General features: G+C 37.2%; 1 protein-coding gene across 2 annotated transcripts; it reads right to left on the reverse strand.

The window, feature by feature from the left end:
• Positions 1-2,571: 2,571 nt before the first annotated feature.
• On the reverse strand, positions 2,572-15,173 carry EMC1 (ER membrane protein complex subunit 1). 2 transcript variants are annotated; one of them, XM_073093791.1, is made up of 17 exons: positions 14,985-15,173; positions 14,787-14,902; positions 13,235-13,366; positions 12,630-12,828; positions 11,846-12,170; positions 11,438-11,621; positions 10,956-11,072; positions 10,699-10,713; positions 9,850-10,013; positions 9,006-9,152; positions 8,583-8,750; positions 8,097-8,201; positions 7,058-7,253; positions 6,347-6,499; positions 5,666-5,842; positions 5,178-5,411; positions 2,572-4,540 (listed from the first exon to the last, which is right to left on the reverse strand). In XM_073093791.1, exons 1-17 carry the CDS (start codon positions 15,119-15,121, stop codon positions 4,380-4,382), a joined length of 2,730 nt encoding a protein of 909 aa, XP_072949892.1. In that variant the 5' UTR covers positions 15,122-15,173; the 3' UTR covers positions 2,572-4,379. The 2 variants fall into 2 exon arrangements, with proteins under 2 accessions (XP_072949892.1, XP_072949893.1); XM_073093792.1 differs by lacking the exon at positions 10,699-10,713 and having other exon boundaries at positions 14,985-15,172.
• Between the last annotated feature and the right edge of the window lie 1,413 nt (positions 15,174-16,586).

Below are 16,586 nucleotides of genomic sequence, written 5' to 3' on the forward strand. Positions count from 1 at the left end.
CGCTGAGTCATGCGATATTGGCTTCTAAGTCACTTTTCTATAATATGAAACTCTCTTGCTTAACCACGCTCCACTACTACTAAGGCTGTTTTCACACGGGGTAACTAAAATATCACTCATACACATATAAATCTAAAACAAAATAAAGAGTGCTAAAACTAGTTCAAAAATACTGCTTCTGCTCCCACTACTACTGCTGTCACTACTACTGCAGTACTACAAATAACATTAATGTCCAACAGTGGTTCTGTCGCGGTGCTACTTAAAGCGTGCTATATTTAATTCTCGTGTATAACACTCGTGTAGGTACATTTTCAAGAGCCATCTAAATAATTTTAAACTAACTCTAAACACAATATAAAATAATGATCGTAACGAAAATTAACAAAAAGAGCATCAAAATATATATTGCACACTTCATTGATCCAGTATCTTGAAGTCCGTTTAGTCATTAGTTAGGTCTACATTTTTAGTTACCCCGTGTGAGAAGCTATATGAATCATATTGTAATTTTTTTCGACCCAAACGCCTGGCTTACGTTTGACAAGTACAGACAGCTTGTCATTTGAAGAAAATAACGCCTCGAAATCGTCACTTGTGATTGAAGTTTCCATTTTCATGATGGAAGTCTTGTCTGTTTGCGTGGATTGCTCTCGTATACGATGTTCTCGACCGCATCGTCGAGACGTGATATATATAGAGGATTGAGTGATAATAGTTATAGGATCTATTGTAAGGTATGTGACACATCGATTGAAAATCGGCAGTACGGTAAGTTAGGGTGCTTCGACACGCATGACACGACGGACTCGCGGTTGAAAAAAGTTACAATATGATATCAATATTTTTTACTGTCTTCTACTTTTTACTCATACTGTAATAGAATCCTCCTCAAAATATACAATGTAATAATTTATTTCTTAAGGCTTGGAAACAATGAAACACAGCACTGGCATAGGTGATTCCGTTTTTATTTTTATAAAAACAAAGTTGTCACTGAAAACAAGTATCATTATTTATCTATAGTATAATAAGTATAATAATATTGTAACCACTTCATAAAAGCAGCTCAGTCTAGAGACTTCTTTACACTTGGATAAAATGCCGTATTATCTATTTATAATACAAGTGACTACATAAGTGACAGGAAAACGAACAAGAATGGTAGGATTCAGAATATTTATTATTCTACATCGTTAGTAAAATTTAATTAACTAAGACAAATATTTTACTATACATTATAACAGTCACTCTCATAGAACTCAATTTGATCCTAATTAGGTCTTTAAATCAAAATAATATTTATTCGGAACCTACCTAATGAAATGACCACACCATTTTAACTTACCTTTAAAATCTTAACTGGATTGGTAACCTCAGCCCTTTAAACATACTATTAACTTCTTAATATCGTGAAGGCTACAGAATTCTTCAAACTCTACTATTTTCGAGTTAGATATACTCGTAAACGTTTATTGGAATAAGTAATTATTAACATTCCAAGTTATTGATGTTTAGTAGATGTCTTTACCTGACAACATTACTTCTAAAGGGATAAATATTTCGAGTAATTACATAATATAAAATTCTGTAGTCTATGCATACTTATAGTTCACTTCACATTTTATGGCATATGTGTAAAATAATATGTGGACAAAAACAATGATATATAAGCACAACAATATATGTCCACTAATACCGTAATGCATTTATGTGTCCTAAATTCAACAAAGTACGTAATACTTATTTATTACACTTATATATGAAACTATTTTATACTTAATTGTAATAAAAATCGCACAGATTTCACTCGTGTCATAATTATCTTTGTGTACGTAGTAATTTAAAAATGTCTTAATGTTTACATAACTCAATTATATCATGGAAAAGCGAATTTCTGATGAATAATTATTCATACTTCAAATACATATGATATTTTAAATGTAGACTCAATGTGCAATAGAATGCTTCGGTGTCGTACAAATAAATTATTTCTTTTCGTGGAAATGTCGTTTCATTTTCTCTATAACATGAAATTATTTAATTATGTATTTACAAACATTTATTGTCTAAGCTAGGAAACAAAATAGATGAACTACAGATGAACTGTTAACATTAGAAATGGAAAAAAAAGGTATTAATTAAGGTTCATACGTAAGACAAGTGTAACGTGCGTTACAAGAATGAAACAATGTAATGTTCATGTAATGTTTTCTTTATAGTCTATTCTTCTATTTTATTTTGAAATCATTAAAAAAGTAACAAAAAAATTGTAGTAAATATTTTATAACAGTATATTAGATAACTACTTTATTCTAATTTACTTGATATTTCATTGAATAATTTTACTATATTTTGAGTAAATCTGGCAGTTTATCAATTAAGGATATTTGATTGTGAACAGACAAGTGTAGTCAAGTGATCACAGGAGCTATGTTCTAACAAGTTTTAATATTTATCTGTTTGGCGAAAATGCCTAATATATTACACCAGTGAACATATTAAGGTAAAGCAATTTTCTTTGATCGTCTAAAAATTAAAAATATGCTCTGGTATTACACTAAGTTTCATATGTTGTAAGTCTGTGTATAACCTTTTTAGTAACGCCCTTTATTAAAAATAAACCTATCCAATGCAACTTACCAAAGATCGATATATGACAATCTCTACTTGAACAAACATTGGATAGATTGATTATTAACAAATAACGTATAAGAAAAACAAAATATAGTAGTAGTTAGTAGAGACATCTATTATGACGTAATCAAATAAGATGTTAGTGTCTAAATGCTAACAAATAGTGGAAAATGCTTTCTTTTCTATTTTTTATAAACTTTTAACATTCCACAATGAGCACTGCGCTTCAATACTTTGATACTTTACACTGAAATACAATTAAACAATAATAATAATTCGTTATGAAATAAATAACAACTCAAACCATAATGATGCATTGACGGACCTTGGAATGGTTTTATTCCATTAAAAATACGCAAAAACCACCCTTAAAATAAATAATATTTCTAAATTGCACTATCTAATTATACTTGTAATACAGTCTGTTCTATGTAGGAAAGAAATGCCTGAAATACAATTACATATTACAGAATTTATTAATAATTTAAATAATCACAGCTTATAACATTACAAGAGAAAAGCATAATAAAGTAATGGTAAAATAAAAGAGATAAATACGTATTTGGTTCTGCAAAGTAACGAGAGAATTCGAAATATTTTCCTTTAAGAACAGACTGTATCCTGATTATGTTTGATCGTCAATATATCTAGAGATGTGCTGGTTCTCACAAAAAACTTTTTTTCGAGACAGTTAAAAAAATGCTACAATTTTTGACACACAACGAAGTGTAAAATTGTGACATTTTCTAATATACTAAAATCACTCAATATTTTATTATGCCAAAGAATACCGATCGATTCAGCACATCCCTAGACAAGTGACCTCAGATGCAATATTTCAACACTATACATATGTATTGTATATTCATTTACTTACTTACCTCACACTATACACGACCACGAGCTATTGTATTATATATAAATTATCTATTTAAGTCCACCTCTTCACGAATTTGGACCGTGTGTCGATCGTAAAGAAAAAAATGGTTAAATTATTAAAAAAAACAAATGACAATAGTTTACAGATATGTACGATAATTAATAACAACAATTTGCCTGTGACCGTATGAAAATAAAGCTCGATTGAGTTCTATTGGCCAATAGGATGTTAAAATTGATTTTTACATCACATCAAGAAATTCAGCTTTCGGCACGAATAATAATACTGTCTTATTCCCTTACAAAATGTGTCTATGAATGTTACAAAAAAACGTATATTTTCATTAAATGTGAAAAAAGATGAATTTACTATCTACACAACATCTTCGTTAATTTACCAAATTTTATTTACTTTTGTTCTGGTCTTAAAAAATAATATTTCTTAGGATTTTCTTAACGTAAATAAAAAATGCGAATTAAAATAATGCGCATGCTATTTCCATGCATTCTGGTAACATTCGTAACAATTGGTTTGCGGCAGAATTGATGTTAATGAAATAATTAATTGATGCAAATGAAATGTAAACAGGCACAATAACACAAAAAAAAACGTTTTATTACAAACTGATGCATATATAAATAGTTACCAATTCGAAGTTACGCGCGTTTTGTTATTTGGTTCATTCCTCTATCATTGAACCCCAACATACCCTCCAACTCAATCTTAAATTTACCATATTGTAACATTCGTACTTATCCTATTCATTGCAAAACCTTACGCCACAATTCACCACAGACCATCTCACCGTACGCTCCGTACAACTGCACCTTCGACACACGGTCCAAACTCCGCTAAAATCACCTCACTTCCACGCGAGCTTGGCGTTCTTCCACGAAGCGATCACCTTCGTGGTGAACGTGCTCACTAGGAAGCCGAACAGGACGATCACGATCAGGTAGTACTCGAAGTCGTCCTTGAGCAGATCGAACGTTTTCGACGGAGCGACTCGAGTGTAGAACATATCTGTGGGAGAATAAAGTAATATATTGCAAGATTGATCATCAATTCGCTTAAGTGACATAGTTGGGTATAATTTTTCAAAACAAGATATGTTTATGTCTCGAAGGTATGTGAAGTCTACCAATACGCACTTGGCCAACGCGGTGGACTATGGCCTGATCCTTCTCACTCTGAGAGGAGACCCGTGCCCAGCAGTGGGACAGTAATGGGTTGATGATGATGATGATCAAAATCGATAATACGATAGCTGGAGAGATACAACTTGATATTTCTGAAGCACGGAGACTCATACATAAAGGGCTATGAAACGAGTTTATCTAGCCTAATCAAGACTTTAAATGCTGATCTCTAGAATCATTGAATACATTTTAAAGTTATTTTCGCTCGCAAGTCCGCGTCTTGCATCGCCGTATATGACGAGCATCAGGCGAGCGGGAGTGGTTATACCGAGTCGAGCATGAGACATATCCTTTCTAGGAGCGCGCGCACAGCGCGTGTAAATATACGTAGTACGAGAGACGTCATACTCATCCGGGCAGGCCAGCAAGCCTCGCATTGTGCGTTCGCTACGAGCGAGTTTTAGAGAGACCTGTGCCGAGCAGTTGAGGCCGGCGGAGGTAGCGAGAGTGTGACGTCATACCGAGGCCGGTGGCGAGCACGAGGCACGTGCTCTCGAGCCCCGAGGCGGCGGCGTGCAGCGCGCGCGGGCGGCGCAGCGTGCGGTTGTAGTTGGCGGCGGCGTCGGGCGGCAGCGGCAGCTCCGGCGCGTACGGCAGCAGGCCCTCCTCGCGCTGCTCCGCGCTCGGCGCCGCCGCGCGACGCGGCTCCAGCAGCGCCCAGGGCAGCTCCATTATCACGCCGGACGTCAGCGCCACTGCACACACATACACGGTATCTATTACACGCAAATGTATTAATATAAAAGCGCGTTGCAGTGTGCTGCACTACTACTTTTAAACAAACGAAAGGATACGTGGCGCGTTACACGATGCAAACTTCTGCGTTACGACCATACGCCGTACCAATTTGACTGGCGCGGTGGACTATGGCATAATCTGTTTCATTGTAAGAGGGAACACGTGCCCGGCAGTCAAACAGTTGATATTAATATAAACATGCGGTACTCACGCAGCAGATGCTTGTCGGTGAGCGAGCGCTCGGTGACGGTGACGGCGACGGCGGCGGCGGGCGCGGGCAGGATGTACGCCTGGCGCTGCACGCCGGGCGAGCGGGCGCCCGCGAACGAACTGAACGCCGCGCCCGCTGGCAGCCAGCGCTGCTTGCCCTCGTATAACTCGATTGTCGCTGAAATTAAATGGAATATATTTATTTTTAGATAGGCCTGTGAAGGCACTTACAAAATGTCATCCAATATTTATTCTTCTACTACTACCAGATCGAAACACTGACTATGAAGATCGGATCGAATTTTCCTTATTATAAAATCTGAATTATTATAAAGCTGAAATCACAACATGAATGAAGTCAACGAATGAAACACTTGATTGTATGAAATAACACAACAAGAAGGCTTAATGCTAAATGGCAATACTCATCCACATTCAACATAGAATTCCCCCTAGCCTATCTAACTGACAAACCAGTGATTTTGCGTGGACGGGCTAGTTAGTATACACAGCCACTGAAATATAGTAATAAAAAATATACATTTAATATTTTTAGTAGTAGAGTTTACAGGCTAAAATTTATTATAACATCAATATTCCACAACAGTAAATTTAATTTTAAAAAAAGTGCCAATTTTATAATAAAGTAATCGTCCACAAAATGTAACTCCTAGTCACTTACCGATCTCCAACCTCCGATGTTTATCACTGCGGTAGAGATACGCGAAGAAGTTATCCGCGTGCACGGCGAGGCCCATAGCTCTTGCCCTACGATGCGTGGCCGCTGTAATGATCGCGCCCGACGCCGCGTCCAGCACCACCGCTGTCACTACATCTGTAATTATATAACAAGAAATATGAAACTTTCAAAATGAAAACTTCTTTAAACTTTGGGTGAACAGAAATCATAGAACTCGCATCGTCGTCACCGAACGCTTTATGTTCAAGGATTAAAGTTTAAACTCGTTATAGAACACAGATAATAATCTATCACAAGTTATTTATTTCAGATTTCAATTCGTAGTGGCCAAAGACCCAGCAAAATGTTATTAAAAAACATAATATGTATATGTATTTTATTACATTTTGATATGTAAATAAAAAAATGTAGATACTCACTTGCAAATTACTTGTCGAGTAACTTGTCACACCTTTTTACGTGTTTTACGATAATAGGGACAGATGCACAATTTTTTGATTCGCGCTGAAAATCTACATCCGAAAGAGAACAAATGGGCGTCGTGGCTAGTGCAGAATATGCATGTATTCGCGCCTCTTCTTTTTAGTCTCGGCGAGTATTTAAGCATAAGCTGTTCACCCGTGCCGCTGGTGACATAGGGCGACCATGTGCATACGTACACACATGGGGCAGCGCGCGGCCGGGCACACGTACCTTTGTGCACGGGGTCCGCGGCGTCCACGACGGCGAGCAGCAGGTTGGGGTTGGCGTACTTGTAGAGCACGCTGCGGTCGGGCAGCGCGCGGCCGGGCGACCGCGAGCGCTCGCCGCGCGGCCGCGCCGCCAGCGCCGCCAGCCGCGCGCCGCCGCCGCCCAGCCGCACCGACCACGTGCGCCAAGCCACCACGCTCTGCGAACGACAATACCACGATACAGGACACTTGTATCGACACACGCATGTGTAGGAATGGCGATCTGATATCCATTAATCAAAGAATCGATATATTGGGCCAAAAAAAACGATTATTTTAATCGATCCTAGAAAATCGAAAGTTGATCTTTTCAAAGTTTATTGAATAGTGTTATAGATATTTTATGCTGACAGATGCGTATTTCAGTACTTGTTTGGTCCTAATAACCTTTTTTTTCGCTTTCTTCGCCATTTTCAACTAAAAAGATTGAAGATCAATTTTTGAAACATCGATTCTTTGGGCGTCCATTTTTCTATGAATAGATTTATTGCACTTCGATTCCAATCAAATCAAATTGATCTTTTTCGAAAATAATCGCCATCCCTTCACACCCGTGCACGCGCCTCCGCCGACACACACTCACACAAACACATATACGCACGGACGCGCACACGCACACACAGATTTCCACTACGCACTTTGAGCACGACATGACACTACAGTATAGTCCGCGTTAAACTTCTAGTCCACTCAGAATATATAAATGAATCGCGTCGCCATAGCAAATCGTATGACTACACCTGCTTGCAACAACACTACGGACTAGCTAGCAGTTTGGCGCGAACTATACATTTCCTCCTACTTGTCAAGAGATGGCGCCACATGTTTATGGATCACGCTATCGTTTTCTCAATATCTTATACATAATCACCAGATCTCCCACAAATACAAATGAAATTTTCACTACAATAACAGGTGTAGTTGTCACTTCCCGCTAGACACAAGGAACCACACACACTTTTATGTGGAATATGATGGAATAATTGATGAATTGTACTTACTTTGCCATCATACTTCAGAGCATATCCCTGTATGTTCGCAGTTTCCCTCTCCGCCACATACATGTAGATGTTTTCAACTAACGGAGCCGCTGAGCCCGGGAACACCTGCAAAACAATTATAACTTAAGTTGCTGAACCTAATTTACAGTACATTTACGTAAAAAACTTCCTCATTAATTCGCATAAAGCCGCCAACCCTTTTCAATAAATGTCTATGTCTAACAACAACCTAGATCACATCAGACGTACCATTATATTAATATGAGCCACTAATCTAGCAGTTTATTACATTATCATACAGAGGAAACCTACATGCCGGAGAGTTCTTAAAAAAGGGGTGTAAAGTCTACCAATTTGCACTTAGCCGGCGCGGTGGAGTATGGCTTAAAAACCTGTCACCTGAGAAGAGACCCATGCCCAGTAGTGGGACAGTAATGGGTTGACGGCGTCATTACCACATCTACGTCACCAGTCGTGACGTCATACCTGCACGTTCTCCTCCTCGTCGAGCAGCAGCAGCGCGTGCAGCTTCTCGTTGTCGGGTACATGTAATACAGTAGCTTGCAATAATCTGCTGTCTAGCCGTAACGCTCGCTCAGCTACTAAGGTACCCCGGATAGGGTTCAGCGTGATTATGAAGCCGTTGCCTGTCTCCTGGAGTAGAAAATAATGACATTCAATTACGATAATAGATTATTACTTTATTTTTATTTATAAATGGCAGCAATCTATTCCATCTATTTCTTCAATTGATTGAATTCTATATCTATATAAGGATGATCTCGATTACAAATGACATTTACCGTTAACTTGTTACTATAACAGTATTTAAATATGAAGTCAACAAAGGCTCAGAAGTAAACAATTTTAGTTCTGAGAGCCGTAGACCACAATGGGCCAGTATACTACCTCATGCTTCCCGACAACAGTAAGCACAGCGCTGTGTGGTGCGTGCCGCGCGGAGCGTCGCGCGAACACTGCCACCGCTTCGGTGTCCAACGCCGGCTCGTAGTGAGACCACAGCAGCTTGCCCGACAGGTTGTCCATGCCGAATATCTGTGGAAACACGGCAAGTCAGGTATTACATGGTATCCGGATAGAAGGACCAAAAATTGTAAGAACTGAAAAAGATACTTTTGGTTTTGGTTGAAAATGAGATTGCAAAATAACTTTGTATGGTGATTTTTGTTCTTACACTAATATTTTCTTACACTTTATATATTTTATTAAAAATTAATTACTTTGTAATTAATTAAATAATTGTAATTATAATAGTAATTAATTGTAATTATAAAATATTTTTATAATACTAGTTGCCATCGGGCGCGGCATTCCGCCAGCTGCCAGCAGCGGGCGGGCTGCACCGTGCTACACACTGCGGGTACAGCGGACCCACCTTGCCCACGTCGGTGACGAGCACGATGATCTTGTGCAGGTTGAAGTAGTCGCGCACGAGCGGGTCGGGCGCGGCGGCGGGCTGCACCGTGCTACACACTGCGGGTACAGCGGACCCACCTTGCCCACGTCGGTGACGAGCACGATGATCTTGTGCAGGTTGAAGTAGTCGCGCACGAGCGGGTCGGGCGCGGCGGCGGGCTGCACCGTGCTACACACTGCGGGTACAGCGGACCCACCTTGCCCACGTCGGTGACGAGCACGATGATCTTGTGCAGGTTGAAGTAGTCGCGCACGAGCGGGTCGGGCGCGGCGGCGGGCTGCACCGTGCTACACACTGCGGGTACAGCGGACCCACCTTGCCCACGTCGGTGACGAGCACGATGATCTTGTGCAGGTTGAAGTAGTCGCGCACGAGCGGGTCGGGCGCGGCGGGCGCGGCGTCGGGCCAGCCGGCCAGGAGCGCCGCTAGCTGCTGGTACTGCGTGTGGAGCCGACGGACGAACGCCGCCCACACCGAACCTGGGACGGTGCATGACACCAACTTATAAGACACCCTTTATATCTACAGACATGTCGCAAAAAAATAATTATATTTTTTATACAGTATTTTGGCAGATATGGCGCATGTTTGCATGATCATGTTACGGAAATTAATTGTTCGCACCCGAAAAAAAATTATTTTGAAATACTCATTCTCATGCTTATTGGTGCAATACTTTGAGACTCATACTCATTTGGTAAATATTTATCTACATGAACTCCAGTCATGGAGATAACACACACACTGGATAACCCCAAAAAATTAGGTAAAGAAATAATAAAAATCCTGAAATTTGGATCTGTATCTACATTTATACAATAGCGTTACTTGTACTTACAACAATAATTCAATGTATTATTTTTAAAACAAAACAAGTTAAATGTATGTACTTATAAAATAAAGATGAATGTATCATATGTCAAGGCCAGTAAAAACGCCTTAATTGTGAAATATTTTTGAATACAAAGTATTAAGTAAGTATATTAATATTGCAAATTAAAAACATTCAAATCTTATATATTTAGGAGCCACACAGGAAAGTTTAAGAAGTTTAAAGAGTTTAAGAAACCACAAACATAAAATACAACTCTGTTATACAAACATAGAAATAATATCTTTTGATATTTGAGTTTTATTAGCACCACTACATACTGTAATACTTACTGAACACCTTGGGAGCTATAAAACAAATAAATACAATGATTAAAATAAATATCTTTGTATAATTATATCATATTAATTTATATCATGTATATAACTGTTAATTTATAGATCTATGAAAACAGTGTAATGTTTATTTATAGTAAAATAATTTCACTATGCAGATGAACATATTTAGGTAGGAAGTATATATTTTAATAATTTATTCCAGTAGTTAAGACTTCGCAGGTGAACGAAACCTCAAATAATGTACAACTAACCTTCTTTCTGATCGAATTCCATCTCGATGGCTGCGTCTGTCTCCGAGACGGGCAGCTCCACGAACTCCGCCGCCACCACATTGGCCAGAGCTTCTTCGCGATTCCACACTACTTGACCTAATAAAAAAGAAGAAACATTGAGAAATAGTTACATTTGCTAAGGAATAATGTATACCAAGCATTTTCATACACCAATGTAATAAGTAAAAAAAAAAGCTACCAATTAAAATTTTAATCATAATCATCATCATCAAACGATTACTGTCTTACTGCTGGGCACGGGTCTCCTCTCAGAATGACAAGGATTAGGCCATAGTACATAGCGCTGGCCAAGTGCGTATCGGTAGACTTCTCATACCTTTGAAAACATTTTTTTTAAAGATTTCGCAGGAATTCAGGTTTCCTTCGAATGTTTTTCTTCTCCATTTAAACAAGTGATAATTATTTTCTAATACGCACTTAACTTATGTAAGTAACCTCACCATTCTGCTCCAGCAGATACACTGCATCATCAGCACTGTTCACCAGCAGCCTGCAGATGTGCTGCCCCCTCTTGCTGCACATGACTGTGAGCAGCTCGGGCTCCGATATCTGTTTGGGCGACAAGCACTGGAACTCTGACACTTCATTGCCTGTTTCGATGCTGTTAGCTGATATCCTAAAACCCTGGAATTTCAATAAAAAAATATGTTTAACTGCTAATTAATGTAATTTTAAGATGCTAAAAGTTTACTGTAGGGACATGATTTCAATGACTCAAGACTTGCAAATAATGTTATGAAAAAATAATGGTCTTGGATTTATTAATAGAATAGTATATGTAATAAGAAAATTAGATCCATCTATCTGAAATAACTTATGTAAAACTGCCTTAATAAACTATTACTCACCTTCCCATCAACATTCCAAGTTTGCAACAACACCAGCTCATTAGCAGATTCTACTATGGTCGCGCTGGCCGACCTGTCAGCCAGTTTCACACCCAACACCTCATGCTTATTGCCCCTTATCAGAACCACTCTTTGATCATCTATTATGAACCCAGGCACAGTACTGTTCCCGTCTAGAGGCCTCAAACTGCCTTCAAACACACCATTCACATTGACAAGGTCCGATAATGGTTTTGTTATGAGTTGTAATGCCTTTGATGTTAAGTCGAGTGATACAACAACATTGCTTGATGCACAAGTGTAGTATGGAGGTGTGAGAACACATCTGGAATAGACCATGTTAATTGTTTAATGAGTTTTAATTACTGACATATTATGTTGTATGTGAAAATGTATTTTGGCAATCACTGTAGCACAATAGCAAGGTATGTTCAAAATAGCTAATATTATCCTAAGAGCCTAATCCAGATATAATAAAAGATAGCCTAGTCCTATTTTATAAAGAGTGATTATGTCCAACTTATGATTACTTTGAGTTTAATTTAGCACTATATAAGAAATATGATGCCACTGCTGAAAGTCAGTAGCAATAATTGGCAATAGCAATAATCTTTCCAGATTACAAATTAATTTACAACTATTTTCTGGGACTGATTTTCACTTACTACATTCATATAATATTACATGAAGCAAATGCACTTTAATATTTTTATTACTTTAATATAATTTGCTTTTACTCAATATAAAAAAAAGAAAAATAACTTTTTACGTAATGTAATCTCACCCCTCATTACTCCAAGTGGCCTGCAACTTAGAAGTAGAACCCTTATTGTAGCCCTTCATAACATTGTACATCGTGACCTCCAGATGTGACCCGAAGACAGGCACCATGTGTACCAGCACATTGTTCTGCACCCACCACTCCGAGAACTCTGAATGCTCATCATCATTGAGGGTCATTGACCACTCCCACAGGAGAACACCTGGAGAGAAAATGAATCTTTAAAAGATTACAGTACAATATAGGGACTATAGTAGCATTCTGACAACACCCATTCATACTTAAAACCACACAAAGAGCATGATGTAATAAGGTTTTATATTTTTCACAAAATTAAAAAAAAATTCTTCACATTGTCATAAATAGCTAAGAACCCCTTTGTCTTTGATTTCAAGAAACTACTTTGGCGTCAAAGACACTCTGATATACCAATATTTAGACATATATTTTTGAATATGGACTCTGGTATTGCAAATATCCAAAAGCACAGTGACTATTTGCCGTCATTACATTTATTGAAAAAATATTTCATCAATATGTTGATGTAAATAAAATAATTTAATCAATTATTTAGGTAAGATATTAGACAACAATATTATAAACATTACCTGTGCCACTGTTCCATCCCCTCACCAGATAGGGGTTGGCCCCAGTAACTGTGACAACCTTGTCGCTGACGTGCAGTAATTGGATGTTCCCGGCTGATGCAGTCTCAAACACATGCCGCCACACCACCTCACCTGGTACAAAATAATTATCATTGATATTAATGGGTGTTAGGTGCTTAAACCTTTCTGGCTTTTGGAGTCAGAAAGGTTTAAGCTACAGTGCACCAAGCCATCAGATTGGTATTTTTCACTTTTAAAGGTAGTACAAACTGATGTGGTTCAACATCGACAGCACCATGCATGCCAGTCTACTACTTCTATATTTTATATATAAAATTCTCATGTCACAATGTTAGTTACGGTACTTCTCCGAAACGGTTTTACCAATTTTTACCAAATTTTATATACATATTCAGTAGGCTTGTGAATCGGCTACTATCTCTTTTCATACCCCTAAGTTATATGGGTTGTTCACCCTTAACATTTTTTTATTTACATGGCAACACAACATTTGCCAGGTCAGTTACTTATATATGTCGGAGCAAATACGGCAGTTCTCCTATTATAAAATGAAATGATTAAACACCTGAGGTAAAACTAACTGCATCTTAAATAGGAAAACAAGTGCACGTGTGCCGGTCCTATAAAAAGGGCCGTACTGGCGACATCGAGGCATTGGAACAGTGCGGACCTCCTTAGGACGTTGTTATGCTGCCCGAAGAATAAATGAAGCTCAACAATTCTGGTGTGGTTTGCTTTCGAAGGTTTCATTATGAGTCATTCAGCACCACAACAACAATTGTGACGTCAGCAGTGCTAGCGTCACGCTTTTTACTTTGTTATATATAAAATCACATAACAAATTTTTAAAATATAAATTCATTAATTCTATAAAGATTTCATAGCCATTTTATTTTCTCACGATTTCTACTACATGTTAAAACAAATCAGAGATGCAATCTTGTGAGTTCAATTTAGGAGTCCTAATGTGCGGTATAAATCCACATCACAATGCTGTAATAACTTATTTCTTATGTTATTAATGTAAAAACAATATGTTATCATAGTACTAAAAATAAGGAAGAAATTAATATACATTGATCACTTACAATTAAATATACATCAATAAATTATTTTAACTTAAAGGAGAGTGGCATTATAACAAAACATATCCAGTGTTCCATTAAAAGGTTTGGATTATAATAATGCGAATTTATGAAAATTGTTGGTGGAACTATGTATTAAATTTCTATTGTAGAAGAATTAGCATACACTGTATCAAATCAACAGATTAAGTACCAGAACTATCCCAATCTCATAATAAAAATAAATCTAATATAATGTGTATCGAATTAGTATCACAATATATTTATTCCGCATCTTGACATTATCAATAGGTACTAATCATCTGACTATAAGAAGAATGTTTGTAAGTTTGTATAGGACATGTATGGGACACGAATCGCTGGTTATTGAATGGGAAGCCTCATTATATTAATTGCCAGAGCAAATAGGCCATATAACTAACAAATATTTGTAAAATAGCAGTAACCTGTCTTCAAGTGTAGCGCTGCCAGTACATTTTCTTCGGTGGCGACAATTATTTTTTTCGCCGTGGAAACTGTGTCAAACTGCGCAAACTTTATCCTCCCGACATAAGTTTGCCGCCTGAAAACAATATCCCACAATTATCCATTGAACTTATCACTGCGAAGACCTACGAATGGCATAACCTATAACTTTCAATTACCAATCGAATTTCCCTATTTGATCCTCGTAAATGCACACGGATAGATTAATCAAACTAAAAAACACTATAAACCAGTTCATACTGTTTAAAAATTTTAATAAACCCAAAAAACTGGGCTTTAAGTAATTTGACAGCATCCTTATTTCAGAATGACTGACTGAAAATGTTTTTTTTTTTCATACAGATAAGAAATTGTTCTGTTCAGAAATTGATTACTTAAATCCTAAAGATCATTGACCTCTTGAGCGGCTTGACGTGGACTTGAGTTATAATTTTCGAACGTAACATTCGGATACTTTGTACAGTAAATTATTATTTCATTTTTTACAAAAGGAATGTTAAATTTGATTTTTTTATATCTACAAAAAAAATTAAACCAAGTTTTACATGATAAAATTAATAAATACTTCTATAATTTAGAGATCAGTGGACAATATTAGTAAAGTATTGCAACAGTTGTAAAATTATATGCGAACGCGGGAAAATATAAGTCTACAAGTGAGTAATAGAAAGTAAGTAATGATATTGTTATTATTTTGGCTCTTTAAGCCCTAATATGTTATGTGATACACTTATTATTCTTATATTATTCATATTATACATCTATACATTCTCCGGAATATCTCCTGTTCTGTTAGAGGTCGCGTACAATATTTATATTATTTACTTATATCAGTTGGGCTGCCTGCTCATTTGATGCTCCCATTTCATAAAAAATACTTGTAAAGTGACATAATACATATTGTGAAATGGACGGTTTATTATTCATAGACCTCGTACTTGTTAAACGCTAGTTCAGTTACAAAAAAGTTTTAATTTTTAATAAGGCGCTTTTGTTCATTTAAGAATAGTTACCTCCATTCTCGTTAGCGTTGTTAAAGTAGGCACCTACTGGAGTTAATTTTTAAGTATCGCGAGGCTTACTACAAAACTTTCATATTGTGTTAAACACAATATGAAAGTAAACCTGAACAAAAATAAACTAGAAGCTGAATTTTGTGTTTTATAAGTAGGTGTGTACAGTTTAACAATAATATAAAAGAAATTATGTGATACTAGCTTTTCCCGCGGCTGCGTTTGCGATTGGAGATCGACGACACTAGTTGTTTTATCTATCCCTCGGGAACACTACTTTTTTCGGGATATAAGGTGTCGTACCTATGTTCTTTTTGGACCCCTACCAAAGGTGGTACAAGATTTCTTGACTTGGTACTTAAGGCGTGAAAGCGTAGCAAACAAACAAACAAACTCATTTATAATATTAGTTAGGATTATTTTAGTGATAAGTCCACTTGTTACTTGTAGGCTGTCGGTACAAATACAACCAATTACCTATATAAACGTGAAATTACGGATATAATAAAAAACTACTACTATAACAACCATATGATGAAATAACCAAGAAGCTAGCAATCAGTTGTTTTTCAATAAATTAATGTGTGCGTGACAGGCGCGTGCAGACGCCATATACACTGTAACTACATACATATTTATGTTGTGGATGTGAGCATAGAGCAATAGAACTGTAAAATAGCTGAAAAAACGAGAGATAGCTTGTTTTTTTACCTTAAATGACCTTAAAAATATTTTTAAATACACTCA

The sequence above is a fragment of the Epargyreus clarus genome, unplaced genomic scaffold (genome assembly GCF_041222505.1).
Source record: "Epargyreus clarus isolate Ecla_fem2 unplaced genomic scaffold, WU_Ecla_fem_2.2 ptg000005l, whole genome shotgun sequence".
NCBI classification, from domain to species: domain Eukaryota; kingdom Metazoa; phylum Arthropoda; class Insecta; order Lepidoptera; family Hesperiidae; genus Epargyreus; species Epargyreus clarus.